This window comes from Pan troglodytes, chromosome 6 (assembly GCF_028858775.2).
Source record: "Pan troglodytes isolate AG18354 chromosome 6, NHGRI_mPanTro3-v2.0_pri, whole genome shotgun sequence".
Lineage (NCBI taxonomy): Eukaryota > Metazoa > Chordata > Mammalia > Primates > Hominidae > Pan > Pan troglodytes.
In genome coordinates this window covers 127,185,103-127,203,579 of record NC_072404.2, presented here as the reverse complement: position 1 = coordinate 127,203,579, position 18,477 = coordinate 127,185,103, and the positions used below count along the sequence as shown (strand labels likewise).

At 37.5% G+C, this 18,477-nt stretch overlaps 1 protein-coding gene across 11 annotated transcripts in view; it reads left to right on the top strand.

Annotated features, from left to right (window-relative positions):
- DOCK4 (dedicator of cytokinesis 4) overlaps nucleotides 1–18,477 on the top strand; it is a 472,223-nt gene that overhangs the window by 377,218 nt on the left and 76,528 nt on the right. For all 11 annotated transcript variants that reach the window (XR_008536523.2, XM_519315.8, XM_009453992.5 and 8 more), the window contains exons 28-30: nucleotides 9,105–9,180; nucleotides 11,675–11,775; nucleotides 12,196–12,254. Coding sequence is in view for 10 of the 11 variants with exons in the window: in XM_519315.8 (XP_519315.6) it covers nucleotides 9,105–9,180; nucleotides 11,675–11,775; nucleotides 12,196–12,254 (236 nt within the window). In the remaining variant the exon portion in view is untranslated. The remainder of the gene's footprint in view (nucleotides 1–9,104; nucleotides 9,181–11,674; nucleotides 11,776–12,195; nucleotides 12,255–18,477) is intronic.

Here is an 18,477-nt window from a genome sequence, read left to right as displayed (position 1 = left end):
ATTATATTTTACATAAGTACAGAAGCAGCTTTTCCATTTTGAAGATTAATTGAGACTGTTGAAATAGCTCTCTTTAGAATTTAACATATTTAGTTTGATATCTGTGAGTAGAATCAAATATCTATTCATTTGGTTGTCCGCATGCTACAGATGTAGGTGGGAGTTTTTGCTCATTCATCTGGCCTTATAACCAAAGAGCAAACATTCTGGGTACCTGGGAAGGGCTGTGAGGTAATCCAAGGAGCCAGATGGGAAGAGGTCCAGGCTATGGACATCATCATCAGGCAGCATCAACATTTGGTCATTCTGCCTGACTCATGTGCAGAGGAATATTTTGGATTGAATTAAAATTTCAGTGGTAGAAATTCAAACTGAAAGTAACATTGACATTTTATTCCTTACATATACAATTTCTGCTTAAGCTTGCCTAAAATTGTGACAATCATGTGGCTTTTTGATATTAAATACTGCCTCTCTCTGCCCTATCGTTACTTCACTTTTAAAGACTTTATGGTCACACAAATGGATAGCAGTCTGAGAGTATAGATTCTACCTTTGAGTAAACACACACTGTTGAGAATTTTCATTTACAGTGTTAACCAAATAGGAAGATGATTTTGTTAGAGATGAGCTCTGTGTAATACATTTAAACAGAAGGTTACTCCCATAGCAAACCCAAGAAATGTGCCATCACCCTTTGCTAAATGTGGTGACTTCATTCCATTGCCACCCATGTGAGTGCTGGTAGGAGTCTGGCGCTGCCTCTCCACTGGCAATGGCTGGTGGCTGCAAGTCCAACCTCATTCATGGACAGGACTCCAGGAACTAGAGAGACCACTGCCAAGTTGGAGCAGCCAGTCTGCTGTGTGTTCTTGCTCTTGCCTCTTCTTTCCTCTCCTCTCCTCTTTTAATAGTCTCTAACCATTCTCCTCCATTCAAGTCATGAAAGCAGATGAGGTTTGCTTTGCTTCATAAATGCAGCATAGTCTGAAAATTAGCCCTCTACTATTTGTGCTTTATCTATGAAAAATATTAACCCATATAATATTGGTAGAAAAGTAGATTTCTGAAAGATGTTAAGGACATCTTAAATACGTTAAAGAGCATACGCTAGGAAGAAAAAGTTTCCGCTTGGCTAAACCATGTTGAAGCACGTTGCAGGAGTTACATCTATGTCTCTGAAGTTGACCACCTTTTCTTCCATAGTTTCAACTTTCTTAGACGAACATTTGTTCAGGGCCTCTCAAAGGGGCATTTTAACCCAAACTCCCACTTTTATTAAACCAGTCGTGTGCTTAATACATGTCAAATTGATAGCAGGTGGCTGAGAAGTCACCATTGCTCTACCCTTGAAGTCAATGGAATTGCTCATCCCTCAAAATGAATGTTCTTTTATGTGTTGGTCCTTTCTTCCTCTGTTTTCAAGTAAATTAAATGCCTTTAACTTTCATCTATAAGCTGTGTTGTTCCAAATCTTGTAGCTTGCCTGCTTTGTGTGAAGCTCTGCCAGAGTTTGTGACCAGACACCTGGTGATTTGTATGGTTCCTTGTTTTTTTCTACTGCATGCCTAATATTGTATAACATAGCAAGTGTGCCCACTCATAATTCTGCCAGGGCAAGAAGCATTTCTTCTCTTTCTTGTTCGCTGTAGAGCTATCTCATGACCCCCTGTAAGTTCCTGGTAGATGTTTCTGATGACAACAACTGCTCAATCTAAGAAAGAAGGAACATAAGGAAGATGAAAATTAAGTACCAAAAATACAGGACTCTTTGAGACAAGCTTCTCTCCACCCCCTTCCCATACACATTGTGAAATAAAGTACAAAAATAAAGTCACAGCTTTATACATATTTTCAAGAAGAAAAACCTTATAACACACTTGCTTACTGAGGAAGGTAAAAACTCCCTCTCTCTTCAGTTGAAATTTCAGGTCTTTATTTTGGTTATCTTGTGTGCATGTTGGCCTCAAACATATCATGCACTAACCAACTTGGGTTTCAAATGAGATCTACGTAGCCAAAAAGCGATTTGTTAAATCAAAGCTTCTTAGAGAGGTTGTCCATTCATTTACTGACCCATTTATTCAGCCAGTATTTTCCAGTGCCTAATGTGTAAAATAAGTACTATAAAGACAAAGAGCACAGTGATATGAGGGTGTTATGAAGTGAACATTGTTCTGGACTAGAATAGGAGGGGTCTTTCATGAAGGAGTGAAGCTTGAACTGAAAGCTAAGCAGGGGGTAACAAACAGCAAAGGAATAATGATTCTATCAGTAGGTAGCATCTACAAAGGCCCTGTGGCCAGAGTAAATGTGGCACACTCAAGGAACTGAAAGACTGTTAGTGTGGCTGAAATGTGGGGAGAGAAGGAACCAGTAAAGATGAGGTTGGTGGAGGAAGACAGAACCCAGATATTGATATGTGAAGAGACCAAAGAGAAACCAGGGAGAACCAGTTAGGAGCTTACTGCAGCCATCCAGGTAAGAGATGTTGATGATGGCTTGGATGGGCGGATAGCAATGAAGGTAGTGAGAAGACTGGCTTTGGAAATAAGGATGGTAAGACTTGCAAGTGACTGGGTGTGGGTGGGAGAGAAGAAAAGTAATGGAAGGTGTTCCTTAGATGCTTGGCCTAAGTAAAAGGATGAATTGTGGTGCCATTCACCTAGGTGGAAAAAATGGAGAGAGGAGTAGCATTGGGGATGAGAGAAGTGAAGAATTCCATGTTGAACATAAGTTTGAGGTGTACTAGATATTCAAGTGGAGATGTAGAAGGGAAAGCTAGACATGCTTGTGTGGAGCTCAGGGATGATGTTGGGGCTGGACATGTGCGTTTGGGCTCTTCAGCATATGGTTAGGATTTGAAACCTTGGAACTGAACAAGAGCACTGAGGAAGAAAGTGCAGACTGAAAAGAGAAAAAGACAGGACTGAGCCCTGGGGCATGCCACGTTTTAAAGGTCAGGAAGTGGAGAGGTATCCAGTGAAGAAGACTGAAAAAGAGCAGCCTATGATGTAAGATGAGAACCAGCAGAGTACAGTATCCTGTGAAGAAAGCATTTCAAGAAGGAAGCAGTATCTAGAGCTGCTGGGAGGTTGGTGGTGATGTGGACAGACAATTGGTCCCAGGATTTGGCAGTGTGGTAGATATTGGTGACCATGACGTGTTGTTTCAGTGGAGTGGTGAAAAGGAAAACCTAATTAGAGTGAATAGGAGTTGAGAAACTGAAAATAGTAATTACAGGAAGAGTTTTGCTGTCAAAGGGAGCATAGAAACAGGGCTGTATCTGGAAGGAGATGTGAGGACTGGGATTCCTTTTAGAATATGGGATATTACAGCATGTTGATTTACTAATAGGCATGGCCCTGTTAGTAAAAGACAGAAATATTGGTGCTAAAGAAAACAGGGATAATTAAAAGAGCAATGTCCTTGGGCAAGCAGGGATAGGATTGCATGCAAGGTTGCTAGGTATGCCAGCCCAAGAACTAACTGCTACCTGTCCATGACAAGCTTGCACGTAAAAATAAATCTTCAGTGTAAGCATGCAGTTTAATTAAACTGACATTGTTTTTTGTGGTAAGACTTTCTCAAGGAAGGAAGCTTCCCACACTTAGAGCAGCATTGATCTAGTGCACACAAAGAAAGGTAGGAGCGTCGACAGTTTATCCATAATAACAGGAAGGAAGGTGGAATATGCGCCACTGACCCTGAAAACTTGAGTGGTAGAGTAGCTAATCTGCTGAGCATCCATTGACACAGCTACTGTTGTTTTGATTGTGACTTTTTTAATTAAGTGTAGTTATCCTTAAAGGCTTTTACTGTTCAGGGAGATAATAGATACTTATTTTTTATCAAAACTATATATTACTATGCTGAATGTGCCAAACTTGAATAGTTACAGCAAATAATGACAAAAGAATTGCTTGCACAATCCATCTCCTCCAGGTGAGTTGTGAGGAGCTGGTAGAGAGAATGAATGCGTGAAGGAAAGGCTTTCTTAGGGTTTAAGCCTAAGAGGTCAAAACAGAGGCTATTGCCATATGAGTGATTTTCTACCAGTACTGCCCAGTGGAGTACTGGTCAAAAGAGTTTTCACAGTCACTCTGTGTAAATCCTTTCCCATTCTTTTTGCTTCATCCACACTGCGTGCCCCATTGACTGAAAGCAAAATCACTCCTTTCTCTGCTTCCCTGCTTTAGCTGATTCTGTGCCCTCCACTTGGATCAGCTTTGCCTGTCTTAATTTCAGTCTGTTCAAAATAGCTAAAAATAAATAAATAAATAAAATTAAAAGTTGTATAAGCTTCACATTTTAGAGTCATCTAATATGGCAAACAAGTATAACAAAGCATAGACTCAAATGCAGTCATGAGGCCACAGTCATTTAACACACACTTACTAGTCTCTGCCCCTGTGGATGCAGTGGTAAAAAAGGCCAAATTCCCAGATGCCATTGCTCTCTAAGTTCCAGCCCTTCCTTGTCTTCTCTTCCATGTGTAACACCAGTCTTCAAAATAAGAAGGATGACCACACGCATCAGAATCACCTGGTTGGGCCTGGTTGCAAACCTCCAAAGCCATAGGTAGTGGTAAGACCCTGCAGTCTTAAGCATCCTTTGGGTGATTCTCATGCATGCTGAAGTTTGAGAACCACTAGTTTAGATGCATTCCCACATTGGTTATCCACGAATTTCATCTCCCCGAAATGTCTTTGTGTTGATTTTTTGCTGCCCCAATTAATCCACCAGGTTGTAGGGAAATTGCTGGACTCTAGGTTTAGATGTCCTTAGTTTTTCATTGTATAAACATCAATATTGTCGAGACCCAGTTTATCCACAAAGGTATTTCTCTCAGTCCATATATGATTTTTGGAGACGGGCTTGTGTATGAGCAGATTATCAAATTGGAGTAATTAAAAAAAATTATGGGAGATAAGCTTTCCTGGGTGAGAGTAAGAGGAAGAAATAGGGTTGCTTGAAGTTATTTCTTAAGCCCAAAATGAGGTGGCAACTGGAAAACCATAAAGCAATAACTTTGATTTCATGTACACCAGTTTTTCTTTTATACATAAATTTTACCATGCTGTGCCTGTAGATTATGATTGTCAAAAATGATCCTACTGCATGCCTTGCTGTGGCAGTAATCAGTAATTTGGGCCACACACAGTGGGGCCAAGGCGGGCAGATCACTTAAGGTCAGGAGTTTGAGACCAGCCTGGCCAACATGGCAAAACCCCATTTCAACTAAAAATACAAAAATTAGCCTGGCGCAGTGGCAGGCACCTGTAATCCCAGCTACTTGGGAGGCTGAGACAAGAGAATCATTTGAACGTGGGAGGCAGAGGTTGCAGTGAGCAGAGATCACACCACTGCACTCCAGCCTGGGTGACAGGGAGACTCCGTCAGAAAGAAGGAGAACAGAGAGAGAGAAAAAGGAGGGGAGGGGAAGGAAGGAAGGAAATCAATCAATCAATAAATAAATCAGTAATTTGGCTGTTTGTGGTAGCATATTGAAAATCTTTTTTCACTATTGAGTTGGAGCACTAAGATTTGCAATATCCCCATATTCAAACACTGAGTCATGAGTAAAAGAATGAAACCAGAGAATCCACATGGTTTTGGATAAATTGAAACAAGTAAAGAAAGGTCCCTAAACACCACAGGTATCCACTAAAATGAAGGAGCAATAATGTGTAAATGTCTCTGGCTGGCTTAGAGACCTGTGTGTTAGGAAATGATGTCAGTGATGAGTTACCATAGAAAGCTCTGGGAACTGCCTTGATGGCTTGGGCTGAATGTTATAGGTATGAAAGAAAAGCATTTGAATAGTCCTTTTAAGATCTTTCTAGCCCTGAGCAGTCATATTTTTGGAGGCCCTACTCCTCATCCTATCAAACACCAAATGGACCCACATGCCACATTAGATACAATTTTGCTGAAGAAAAAAATTAAAAGTATTTTTTATATTTGCTTCTTAATTATTGCTTATCAAGTAAAATAATTTAATTTTGATTGGCTGTGATTTCCCAGCATTTATGTATACTATATTTAGGAATTGTAAAATTTTAAAATAATCTATAATTTAAAAATTGCATAAATATTAAAATTGGACAGTTAATGAAAGTCATCGTGTCACTTTCTGTGGACATGTGATTAGTCATTATTTTTACTTTTTATTTTGCAATTTCAGTTTGGTTGCATAACATTCTTTCAGGTCTCAATGTTTTCGAAAGTCCCTGAAAGGCTCACAGGCCCAATGCCCTGTGCCTCTTTCTGCCTAATGGTAAGGCAGCCCTGATAAGAGGGTGAGGTGTTCAATCTAGAAATAAGAACTGCAAGCCCCATATGAATCATCCTAATATTCCAGAAGTCAGGAGAATGCTGAAGCAGAATTTGTGGGAATATTTCTGACTCTGGCCACTCCAGAGCCTTGCTCTTCAATGGGTGGTTGCAAACCAACAGCATTAGCATCGGCTGGAGCTTGTTAGAAGTGCAGAATCTCCAGTCCCACTCCAGGGTTGCTGGATCATCTGCACTTTAACTAGATCACCAGGTACCTGTTAAAGTTTGAGAAGCACTGATCTAAGGTAGAGCAGTGGTTCTCAGCTCTGGGTACACCATAAGAATCACTTGGGAGCTTTGACAATCCTGATGTTCTGACTGTAGCCCAGACCAATCAGTAGTCTCTGGCGATGTGACCCAGCATTGTATTTTAAAAGCTCCCAGGTGATTCTAGGGCCCGGGGCAGGTTGAGAGCAACTGTTCCATAGTAAGGCCACAGAGATTCCATGTTGTTTACCAGCAAGTGTACTTCAAAAAGCCACAAATATATTTTGTGTGTTTGGGATCCACCATGTAAATAACAATTTGGTAATCTTTGCCATGGAATAACTTCTCTCTCCCTTGGAAGATTGAGTTTGTTAGCTCCTTTCTGTGACATTTGGCGTGATAGTCTAAATTCCAGATATGTCATATTTCACTAACACCAGAGGTATTGTGTCTGAACATCAATCTAAGCTGAAACTGTGGACCACAAGGTGATTTTTAATGTAAACCCCAGGTGTAGTGGGACTGTGTGTATTTCTCGTTGAACATCAAAGCAGAAAGTTTGTGCTTATAACCACATGTTAAGCATACAGATTTTTCTTCTTTAAACTTAGAAGTCCAATGATCTTACTGGATGCTAGGCAAGAACAACTTCCTTGCCTGATAGCCTTTCATTTTCTGGTGATTCAGCTTCAGTTTCATATAGTAAAACTTGAGTAAAATACTTTGGAACAGTAATGATGTCTTCAGTTATCATTGATTTTTCCAGTGTCTTTGGGAAATTGCCGCATTATACCATCATTTGCAGGTGATGTATCTCTTTGATATGACTTGCACTGATGATATCTGCCATTTAGGGGACTGAAGAAACCGCAAGACTTCTCGATCTCATAGGTTTTTATTATACTTAAATTTAATAATAAGATTCACTGAAAGGTACATATGACATATGTAAAATGCACACGCATGTAACAGTGCCTGTTCATGGTAGAGCGAATGCCCATGAAATCGTGGTTGTCTTGTTTCCTTTTCGTTACCTTGAACTTCCACATTCAACCATCAACTTACCCTTGTTAATGTTTCCCTACCCCACAAGAAAGCTATAATAGTGAGTTTCCCAGCAGATAACAATAATGAATATTTATGTCTTTCAAAGTCTATATTTTTCTAACTAGTAAATATAATCTATATTAGCAAGATAACCAGGGTTTGAAGTTGATAGTGTATTTTGTTTTCTTTTGTTTTTTCATTTTACCTAGGGTGACATAAATACATCCTCCAATTGCAAATCCCATGAAGAGAACTGAGGCTTTATCATATCACACACTCATTACACATGCATCTCAGAAAAGGTCAAAGAAATTTTAAATATCGACAATTTATATATTGGTCCTCAGTTTATAGTAGCTCAGGGGGTGGCTAATCTTGCTTTAGTATAATGCTGTGTTAAACATTAAGTGAACCTATTGGAAATATGTTCAACTTTAAATATTTATCTCCTGGTTATAAAAATTAGCAGATTTTGAACAAATTGCAGAGCTCTAGAACTAACCAAGAATGCTCATCAAATCCTTCTTTTTAAAATCTCCCCAGCGAGCTACCTGTGGCTGTATTGGTCAGGCTTTTCCTGATTTCTCCTGCCCTGGAGATGACCCTTTCTGTGAATGTCTGTAACATTGTTGGTTTCACACAGCTTAGTACTGGGTTATAGACAATTTCACAGTCTGTAATTGTTTCTTTAGTGGCAGTCTTGTCGCCCTTAAAGAGGGAATCTGCCTTCTATAGCTCTTGCATGCCCTCTAATACTTTAAACAGGGGAGAACAGAGAGAAGTCTAATAAATACTCAATGTATTCTATTATTTTTTCCTATCTATTTTGTCTTTGGGCTCCATTTTTTCCTCTGCATTTTAAAAAGCATGGCTTTCTTTTATGATAATCAAATATGGAATGTTGCCTGTAATCCTAGCACTTGGGGAGGCCCAGACACGAGGATAGCTTGAGGTCAGGATTTCAAGACCAGCCTGGTCAACAGAGTGAGAACCTGTCTCAGAAAAACTGAAAAACCATTTGGCTGGACACAGCAGCATGCACCTGTAGACCCAGCTACTTGGGAGGCTGAGGCAGGAGGATCACTTGAGCCCAAGAGTTTGAGGCTGCAGTGAGCTATGATCATGCCACTGCACTCCAGCCTGGACAACAGAGCAAGACCCTGTCTCAAAAACAGAAAAATATGAAATGTTATGTTTGTAGTAAATCATTTTGCTTTGTTTGGAAATTAACAAAAAACATTACAAAACATCAAGGTGATAATATATTTCTCTCTGAGCCATATGAATTCATAGATCTTTCGTGTATCAGTTTACAAAGGTCCTGACTTCAGTGATAGATTTCTTCCCCTTTTATTGACCTGTCGTCTCTTTTTTGTTTCAGATATGAATTATTTAATATTGCTGCAGATGCTTACTGAAGAAGGTTTTATCTTAGTAGGTTTTTATTCTTGTATACTAAATGATTTTCACTAATACGAAGTTTTCACCTTGTCATTTTTTTTTATCACTAGTGTTATTATTACAACAGTTCTATACCTCTCAGATGCACTTCGTAAGAACTTCTTAAATGAAAACTTTGATTATAAGGTAAGCATTCATTTATATGACTCTCCTGCTTGGGCTAAAAGAATCACATTGTATTATAGGAAATTACCTAACATTTTCTTGGGCCATATTAGTTTTAACTATAAGTAATATTAGAACAGTTTTCATTATATTTGTGAACAGATGAAGACTGTTCACATAGCGCTTAAAAGGAGATCATAGCGCTTAAATCATAGCACTTAAAAGGAGATAGTTTTTTATTGTTACTATACATTTTAATTCTTGCTCTTTTCTGTATGATCCCTGTTTATGACAAAGGAGACTCAGAACATAGTGTTGTTTACTTTTTAGAAATGGAGTTTATATGAAGAAAATGTTTACAAAGTAAACCCTTTAGTTTCTTATTTCTTTGTCTTCCCATTTTTTAGAATGAATTAATGAAAAGAAAAAAATGAAACATTGGTAAGGTTCTTTAAGGCAGAACCCTCTGTATATCTATGATATAATGTGATATGCCTGGGTGCCTACAAATTCTTGATATACTATTTTTCAAATAGCAAGTGATAAACAGCAAACAAAGATGAGCAGTGCCTATCTTGGCTTTCTTCCTCAATGGTGGTTCTTTGTTTTGGGCATCTTTCTTCTTACTCTGTTTTGAATAACATATTTCATATTAAACATTTTTATAAAATTTCCTTATTGGATAATAAGAAAATACAAAAAAGCACAAATACAATAAAAAAGGAATTTTAATAGTTACATAGTATTTGTCTATGTCATAGCTTATAGTATATCAAAATTTCATATTTCATTCTTATAAATTACTCATTTTATATACATTCTTGTAAAATAAAACTTGGCATATATCCCTAATTATTTCTTTGGTTCTTTTTTTGTTTCTGGTTTTGTTTTGTTTTGTTTTGTTTTGTTTTTGAGACAGAGTCCTGCTCTGTTGCCCAGGCTGGAATGCAGTGGCGCAATCTCGGCTCACTGCCACCTCCGCCTGCCAGGTTCAAGCGATTCTCTTGCCTCAGCCTCTAGAATAGCTGGGATTACAGGCACACGCCACCATGCCCGGCTAATTTTTTTTTTATTTTTAGTAGTAGTATGGGGTTTTGCCATGTTCGCCAGGCTGGCCTTGAACTCCTGACCTCAGGTAATCTGCCTGCCTCAGCCTCCCAAAGTGTTGGGATTACAGGCATGAGTCACCACGCCTGGCCCTTAATTATTTCTTTGGATAAATATTTATTAGTGGAATTGTTGAGTGAAAGGTTGTACCAATTACATTTGATTGCTTCTTTTCCTGCAGCTACACCAACATTAGAAGAGATTTTTTTTCTGACAGATAAAGAGAAAAATCCTGTTTGCTTTAATTTACATTTCTCACTAATTATTACTTATTGACTAGTTACTAGTCATTGATCAAAATTCATATTTTTATGAATTGTCTATTCTTGACTTTTTTTTTTCTCTTTTAATTTTGAGACAGAATCTCCCTCTGTCGCCCAGTCTGGAGTGCAGTGGCGCAATCTCGGCTCACTGCAACCTCTGCCCCCCAGGTTGAAGCAATTCTTCTGCCTCAGCCTACTGAGTAGCTGGGACCACAGGAGCGCACCACCACACCTGCCTAATTTTTGTATTCTTAGTATAGACGGGGTTTCACCATATTGGCCAGGCTGGTCTCGAACTCCTGACCTTGTGATCCACCCGCCTCGGCCTCCCAAAGTGCTGGGATTGCAGGCATGAGCCACCGCACCTGGACTGTTCTTGACTTTCATTCATTATTTTACTTAGGGTTTTATTATATTCTTTTTTATTTGTAAGAGCTATTTACGTATAACAGATACTGATTCTGTGTCATATGTCTCCTGGTTTGTTATGTCTTTAATTTTACATGGTGTCAGTGGAGAAGTGTGTTCCTTCCATTATGTCCTTTATTTTTTTTTTTTGCTAAGTTTATTTCAGGGAACTTTATTCAGATCTCATTCTGATTCTGTTTTTTGGTATAAGAAAACTTAAAAGATTTGCCTGGGCAGGGAATTTTTATATAATGTCTGAATTTAAAGCAATTAGCATATCTGAAGAAGTGTATGCATTTTTTACAAGTTCTACGTTAAAAGGAGTTCCAAAAATGAACTCACACAGGAATAAAGAAATCCATCTTATACCTCATCCTCTTGGAGATACTCAGACATATTACAAGAGAAACCACACATCTGTCTTTTAGCATATACCAAAAAGCTCGTGAAACCTGGAATACAGCTTTGGAGCAATATACACCTAGATAATAATAGTACTTATTTATTTAGTTACTTCTTTGCTTTAGAAAATTTTAAGCATATGTACAAGTAGAGAGAATAGTATAATGAACCCCCATGAGGTACCCATATCCAGCTTCAACTATTATCAACTCATGGTCAGTCTTACTTCAACTATACCCTCAACCACTTTTGAAGCAAATCCAAAATACTATGTCACTTCACCTGTCAATATGCTTGTAACACCATAGTATTGATATATCTTGTTCTTGTTTTAGATCTGGGATTCCTACTTTTACCTCGCAGTCATTTTTATAAACCAGTTGTGTCTGCAGTTGGAGATGTTCACACCTTCCAAGAAGAAAAAGGTGTTAGAAAAGTAAGTATCAGTGTATAATCAGGTGAGAAATGTTGCCTCTTAAAGAGTATTTAGTTCAAATGATTCATAAATCAGAATGCGCATAACTGGAAATCACACAGTGAAGAACCAGTGACCAAGGGGTCAAGAAGCAGTCTTTTCTGGACGTTTTAATATTTCAAACATGTTTGCACATTGTTTTGACCTGGCTCTTTCAGGATTCAAAATTTCTGTAGATGCAAAAAATTATGAAACAGATCTCTTTTACTAAAAGGTTTACACCAGAATTTGACTTAGAGGCATCGTGACATGTATATTAAATGTCTTTAATTAAAACTCCTTGCCTTTTAATTCAGAATGATAGATTGTATCCTAAAGACACACAAATACTTCCTTGTTCTGGAGGCATTGTATCAGGTTTGGTTTTTTGTTCTATTTCAGGTATGGTGACATGCGGGTAACAATGGGTTGTGAAATTTTCAGCATGTGGCAAAACCTAGGTAAGTGAGGAAAAGAGAAGCCACATCTACTATACAGCTCCTCGCTGTACCTTGAAGTGTACAAATGAAGAAAGGCAATTTACCAGTGACACCATGTGAAACCAAATGTCTAAATCAATAAACATCTATAGAAAGTAATTGACACTTTGGCATTGAATGAGGTTACAACAAATTCTTTAAATTGGTCTCTAAGAAAAGTCACCTTACCTTTGTGTGTTTCATTATTAATTAACGATAAATTTTATAATCTAGCATTGCTCCAACATTACACATATTTCCAGCGATGAGGCAACCTTTCAGAATTTGGAACTGTAACAACTCAAAATTTCTAGAACTCTGAGTTGAAGCTATGAATCATAATAAATTTAGGTTAAACTTCATGAAACATTGACTTGAACGTCACTACTCTTAAAAACTTGAGACCATTGTCCTATATCATAAAGAGTATAGCCAAAGGATTTTAAAAGCATCTGCAGTTGCTAAGAAACTGTTGGATCCAATTTTGTTAATCTGCTATAGCAGATAGAGTATATTATTCCAGAAAATTGATAGTACAGATCTGGTTGCATAGAAAACAGTAATATTTGGAAAACAAATTGTTTTAAAATTCATTGGCATAGGGTCCCTTTCTAGAGATTTATAACTTATTTCATTTGGTATGTTAACTATGCAGGTTTTTAGTATTCATTTACTATTACTGCATCTTAATGCTCCTCTTTGATTTATTAAAATGATTGACCTATTTGAGTTGAATACGTAATGACCTGAAAATATCTTTTCTCTTGGGCTTATCCAAGTACAACTTGGAGATTGGAAGGATTTATTTTCTGTGAATGAAAATAGAACCATTATTGTTTTACTTCCACTCATGTTAACAGACTGATTTTTGACCAGGATCATTACAGGGTGATTTTTTTTTAATAGGGTATGTATATATTCCTCAAATATACATAGCAACTTGAGGGAGCCTTGGTATATATAATTAAGCCCAGTGTTCAATGCTTGCTGGTGATTTCAGAAAAGATAAAAAATAAAAAAAAATAATGAAGCTGGGAGTAATGGCTCATGCCTGTAATCCCAGCACTTTGGGAGCCTGGAGCGGGCAGATCACTTGAGGTCAGGAGTTTGAGACTAGCCTGGCCAACATGGTGAAACCCTGTCTTTACTAAAAATACAAAAATTAGCCAGGCGTGGTGGGGGTTACCTGTAATCTCAGCTACTTGGGAGGCTGAGGCAGGAGAATCACTTGAACCTGGGAGGTGGAGGTTGCAGTGAACCAAGATCGCTCCATTACACTCCATCAGCCTGGGTGACAGAGTGAGACTCTGACTCAAAAAAAAAAAAAAGAGTTATCATCTTGAAAACAACCTTCAACTATGTAAGGCCAGCCAGAAGATATCATGGTCTGTCTTTAGTTGCAGCTCAAAAATAGTTTTCTTATTTGGAGACTGCTCTTCTTAGTCTTCAGTGTTTTCAGGTTTCATTGATTCTTTGTGTCCTTGTTTTTCCTAAAGAAGATCAAGGCCCTTGTAGTGTCCATATTGCATTCGACATTAATTTAGCAAGATGTTTTTGAAAGAATGCTGCATTGAATCTGTTTGAATGCACTTGTGGTTGTGTAAGCTCTTTTCTGGGCTCAAATTATGAGAGCAGGACAGATTCTGTTCGGTTACAAGAATGTTAAAAAAAAAATGGCCAGTTTCTGTTCTAGATACATCTCAGCATTGCCATCTATGGTTATTTCCACATAAACCTGTATCCAAACCATAATAGCTATGCATTTAGGCCCATGACCCTTGGGCTGCTAAATAAAGCTGTCACATGTAATCTCCCTAAACATGTCACTGTATACTTCATAAACTTTTATCCTCTATTTTGTCTTTCTTCTAAAATGAATCTATTTCTGCCTCTCTGGTTTTTATGTTAAATTACTTCTCTGTTTTTCTCAGAGATCTAGAGAATATGGAAAATTTCTGGAGCATATCAATACCTATAATGCAGTATTTTGTTATACTGTAGCATCAGCATCCTTGGAAGCTTGTAAGAAATGCAAAATCTCTCACTCCACCTTAGACCTACTGAAACACAGTCTCTGGGATTGGGGCACAGCAGTCTGTTTTAGCAAGTTTTCCAGGTGATTCTTATGTACTTAGCTAAAAACTGAAAAGCACTGCTTTAGTTTATCCTCTTTCTTTGTTGTTACAGCCATAAAGACTTAGCTCTAGCACAATCCTAAGACGCTGTTAGAAAAGGCTCCTCCTTTATACTCAACTTACAGATTCCCAGCATGATGTGGTTCAAGCGTAGGGTCAGCGTAAATTTTTACTTCATTCCTTGGTTGCTGCATTATTTCCCAAGAGTTGTGTCTAGACTTTGCAAAGACTTCCCAAATATTAGGTGAATTTTAAAGTTTGTTGCTGTTGTGCAATAGCTAGAATTGGAAAAAATTCAGAAATGTTAAAGCCTCTCTTCCAACATATATTTTTATAAAATTAGGAGAAGAATAATTAAGTATTCAGAGTGACATTTTGATACCCCTTATAGGCCTTAAGTCAGCTTGTTACTTAGGAATATCAAAGTACATTAGTTATCATTTGGTTTACTTATAAATATGTCATGTTGAGAATTTGAATGCTGTAAGAGAATTTATTCAGGTAATTATAAATTTGCCATGTTTTAATGTAACAGTCCAGTAAATTCAATTTGACTAAGTTTATGAAGCACTGGATATATGCAAGTATTTTGGAGGACATAAGAAAAAATGGTCCACACCTATTAAAATCTTAGTTTTCAAATCTTATATTTTAAAATTTTGTCCAATTTAGTTCGAACTATGACAAAGCTTGACAAAGACAACATCATAATGTTTTAGTAAAGCTAGTAAGCTTTTATGATTTCATAAATCAAGATCCTCAATATTTTTAATAGATACAAAATGCACTAACGTTTAGAAAATAAGATGAAGGGAGGAAATGCCCAAGGCCACTTAATATACTTTTTTCCACTTGAAACTGTCTAATTGGTCTAATTTAGAAATACACATTTTACTGGATAATACTTTTAAATCAGATTTGGTCATTGATGTTTACCTCTGAAGTGTTGACATTCTTCCATATGCTAGAAACATGTTGTTTTTTTCCATTCCACTGAGGACACAGAGGGGAAAGACACATGTAATTCAGTGACTTGTCTGCTTTTAAACTTAAAGCTGTAGGATTTTAAAATCTGATCATTATATCCCTTAGCAACCTGTGAGCAATTTTTCAACCCTATGAGACCTAGAACTGCTTATGTTTACAGTGTTATTTTTAACCATAAATCATCTAACAGACATTTAGTTGTGTGTGCTTGAAATATTTTATAATTCTAAAATTACATAATAACTTGTCTGTAGTATTAAATGTGCTTTTATAATGATTATTTACATTAAGAAAGTTTAACCTTTGTTCTGAATTAGTAAATATTTGGATCCTTTAGTATATTTGTAGTTCACACAACTGGAGGAAGCGAGTTCTAACTTCTCTTCTGCTGTCGCCTCAGTCTTGGAGTTTTTGCAAGCAGGGCCGTGAGCACCCATTTTTATGTCTATAGGAATGAATCCGTGGCTCTGCTAGTTCATGCTTCAGCCCTAGTTCTATGAGGTCTGGTTGGGAACATAGAAATAAAATCAAAAGGTTTTGTTGTCCAAAGACAACAAATAGTCCTCCACAGGTCAACAAGGCAGGGCTTCTCTTCTTCCCTTGTGAGACAGCAGTAGATCCTGGGGACAGAAAGGCTTTGAGCACTTGCCTGGAACTTTAAGTCATGCTACCTGTCTCCAGTGCATACAGAGCACTGAACACATCATCCTGCTCATATAATTAAAATTTAGTTTTAAAACATTTTTTAATTGTGGTAAAATACAAATAAAATGTACACCTTGGTTGGGTGCAGTGGCTCACACCTGTAATCCCAGCATTTTGGGAGGCTGAGGTGGGTGGATCACGTGAGGTCAGGAGTTCGAGACCAGCCTGGCAAACATGACGAAACCCCATCTTTGCTAAAAATATAAAAATTAGCTGGGTGTGGTGGCATATGCCTGTAATCCTAGCTACTTGGAAGGCAGAGGCAGGAGAATTGCTTGAATCTGGGAGGCAGAGGTTGCAGTGAGCCAAGATCGCGCCATTGCACTCCAGCATGGGGGACAGAGCGAGACTCTGTCTCAAAAAAAATAAAAATAAATATAAATAAATGTACATTCTAACTATTTTTCAGGCCACAGCTCAGTGATATTAAGTATATTCACATTGCAATGCAACCATCACCACCATCCATCTCTAGAACTCTTTTCATCTTGTGAAGCTGAAACTCTATACCCAATAAACAATAACTTCTCATTCCCCTGTCTCCCCAGCCCCTGGTACTACCATTCTACTTTCTGTCTCTATGAATTTAACTACTCTAGGTACCTCACATAAGTGGAATCATACAGAATTTATCTTTTTGTAACTGGCTTATTTTGCTTAACAGATTGTCCTCAAGATTCATTCATGTTGTAATGTATCAAAATTTTCCTTTTTAAGGCCGAATAATATTCTGTCGTATGGATAGACCACATTTTCTTTATTCATTCATTCCTCAGTGGACATTTGGGTTGCTTCTGCCTTTTGTCTATTGTGAATAGTGCTGCTATGAACGTGGGCATATGAAATATCTCTGAGATCTGGCTTTCAGTTCTTTTGGGTATATAGCCAGAAGTGGAATTGCTGGATCATATGGGAATTCTATTGTTAATTTTTTGAGGAACTGTTCTCCACAGCTGCTGTAACATTTTACATTCTCACCAACAGAGCACACACATTCTAGTTTCTCCATTTTCTCTCCAGCATTTGTTATTTCCTGGTTTTTTGACAGTAGTCATCCTAATGGGTGTGAGGTGGTATCTCATTTGCAGTTTCGGTAAAATAATGTATTTTTGGAGCATAAAAGCCAACTAGTGATAAGTAAACACCTTTTCTTAAATATGGTATTCCTCAGCATTTTCATTTTCTAAGTTGAAGGACTAAAAAATGTTCTATCAAGAGCCGTGGCGGAGGAAGGCATATATTTTCCCCCAAAACTTTACCCATCTGTACCCCTACTTGCAAGAACAGAGAAAAAGGTTAGTCTTTACTAGAATGTTCCAGTGTTGGCTTTTATCTTTCTTCAAGGTTAAGTTTTTCTTTCTATTTTTAGATGAACTAACATTCTTACTAAATATAAAGTGAGCTCTTTGTTCCACGTTTGCAAACACAGTGTCTTGTAACTGCTGTAGAAAAAAAAATCAGTACTTCCCTAGCAGGCTGTTCTGTGTGCATAAATATAAAACTCCAACAGTCCAAGTAGCAGGTGCCCTAAATACTTCAAAATAAGACCATGTGGCCAACAATTAGAGGTAGAGAAAGTATACTAAATCTATGGTTTAAAAAGAAACCATTTAAATGAAGTTTATTTTGCTGTTGCCATACATAGCTCAAAATTGCTTTGCTGGTTCTGTAGGAATTAAATTTTCTGTGGTTGGAGAGCCTGTTCAGGTTTGCAGATTCCGTGTTCCCAAAGTATGTTTTCAGCAAATAAGCTATTCTCATGCATTCCTGCACAATGACTTAAATGTAGGTGTGACTTCTCTGACCTTCTTAACTGTCAATGGAAAAAATCAGGCTGCAGAATGTAGTATATGGACCTTGTTTGAATTGTGATTGAAAGAAACCAGCTATACATGACATGTTTTAAGACCATCGAAGGAAATTTTAATATAGGCTGGGTTTTTAATTAATTTAAGGAATTTTTATTTCTTTGTTAGGTGTGATAAAGGCATTAGGGTTCTATATTTGTAAAATGTCCTATCTGTTAAAGATGCTTACAGATGTATGTACAAGTAGACTGATAACAATGTCTCAGGCCTGCTTTAAAGTACTCTAGAAAAAAAATAGTTGGGGTATTAGGTAAAATGGGAAGGACAAGAGTCTTGATAATCACTGAAGCTAGATGATGGATGTATGGATTTTTTTTAAACTATTTTCTGTGATTTTGTGTGCATTTGAAATTTTTCATATTAAAAAGAAATTTGAAGAAAATTTGATTGTAAAATATCATAAGTGGAAGAGATTTTTTTTAAGAGATTCAAAAGTACTCAAGCAAGTGCATGCTAATATGGTCTTCATTAGAGAGGCCAAGGGATGCCAGGCTCCGGAAAGACTAAAGA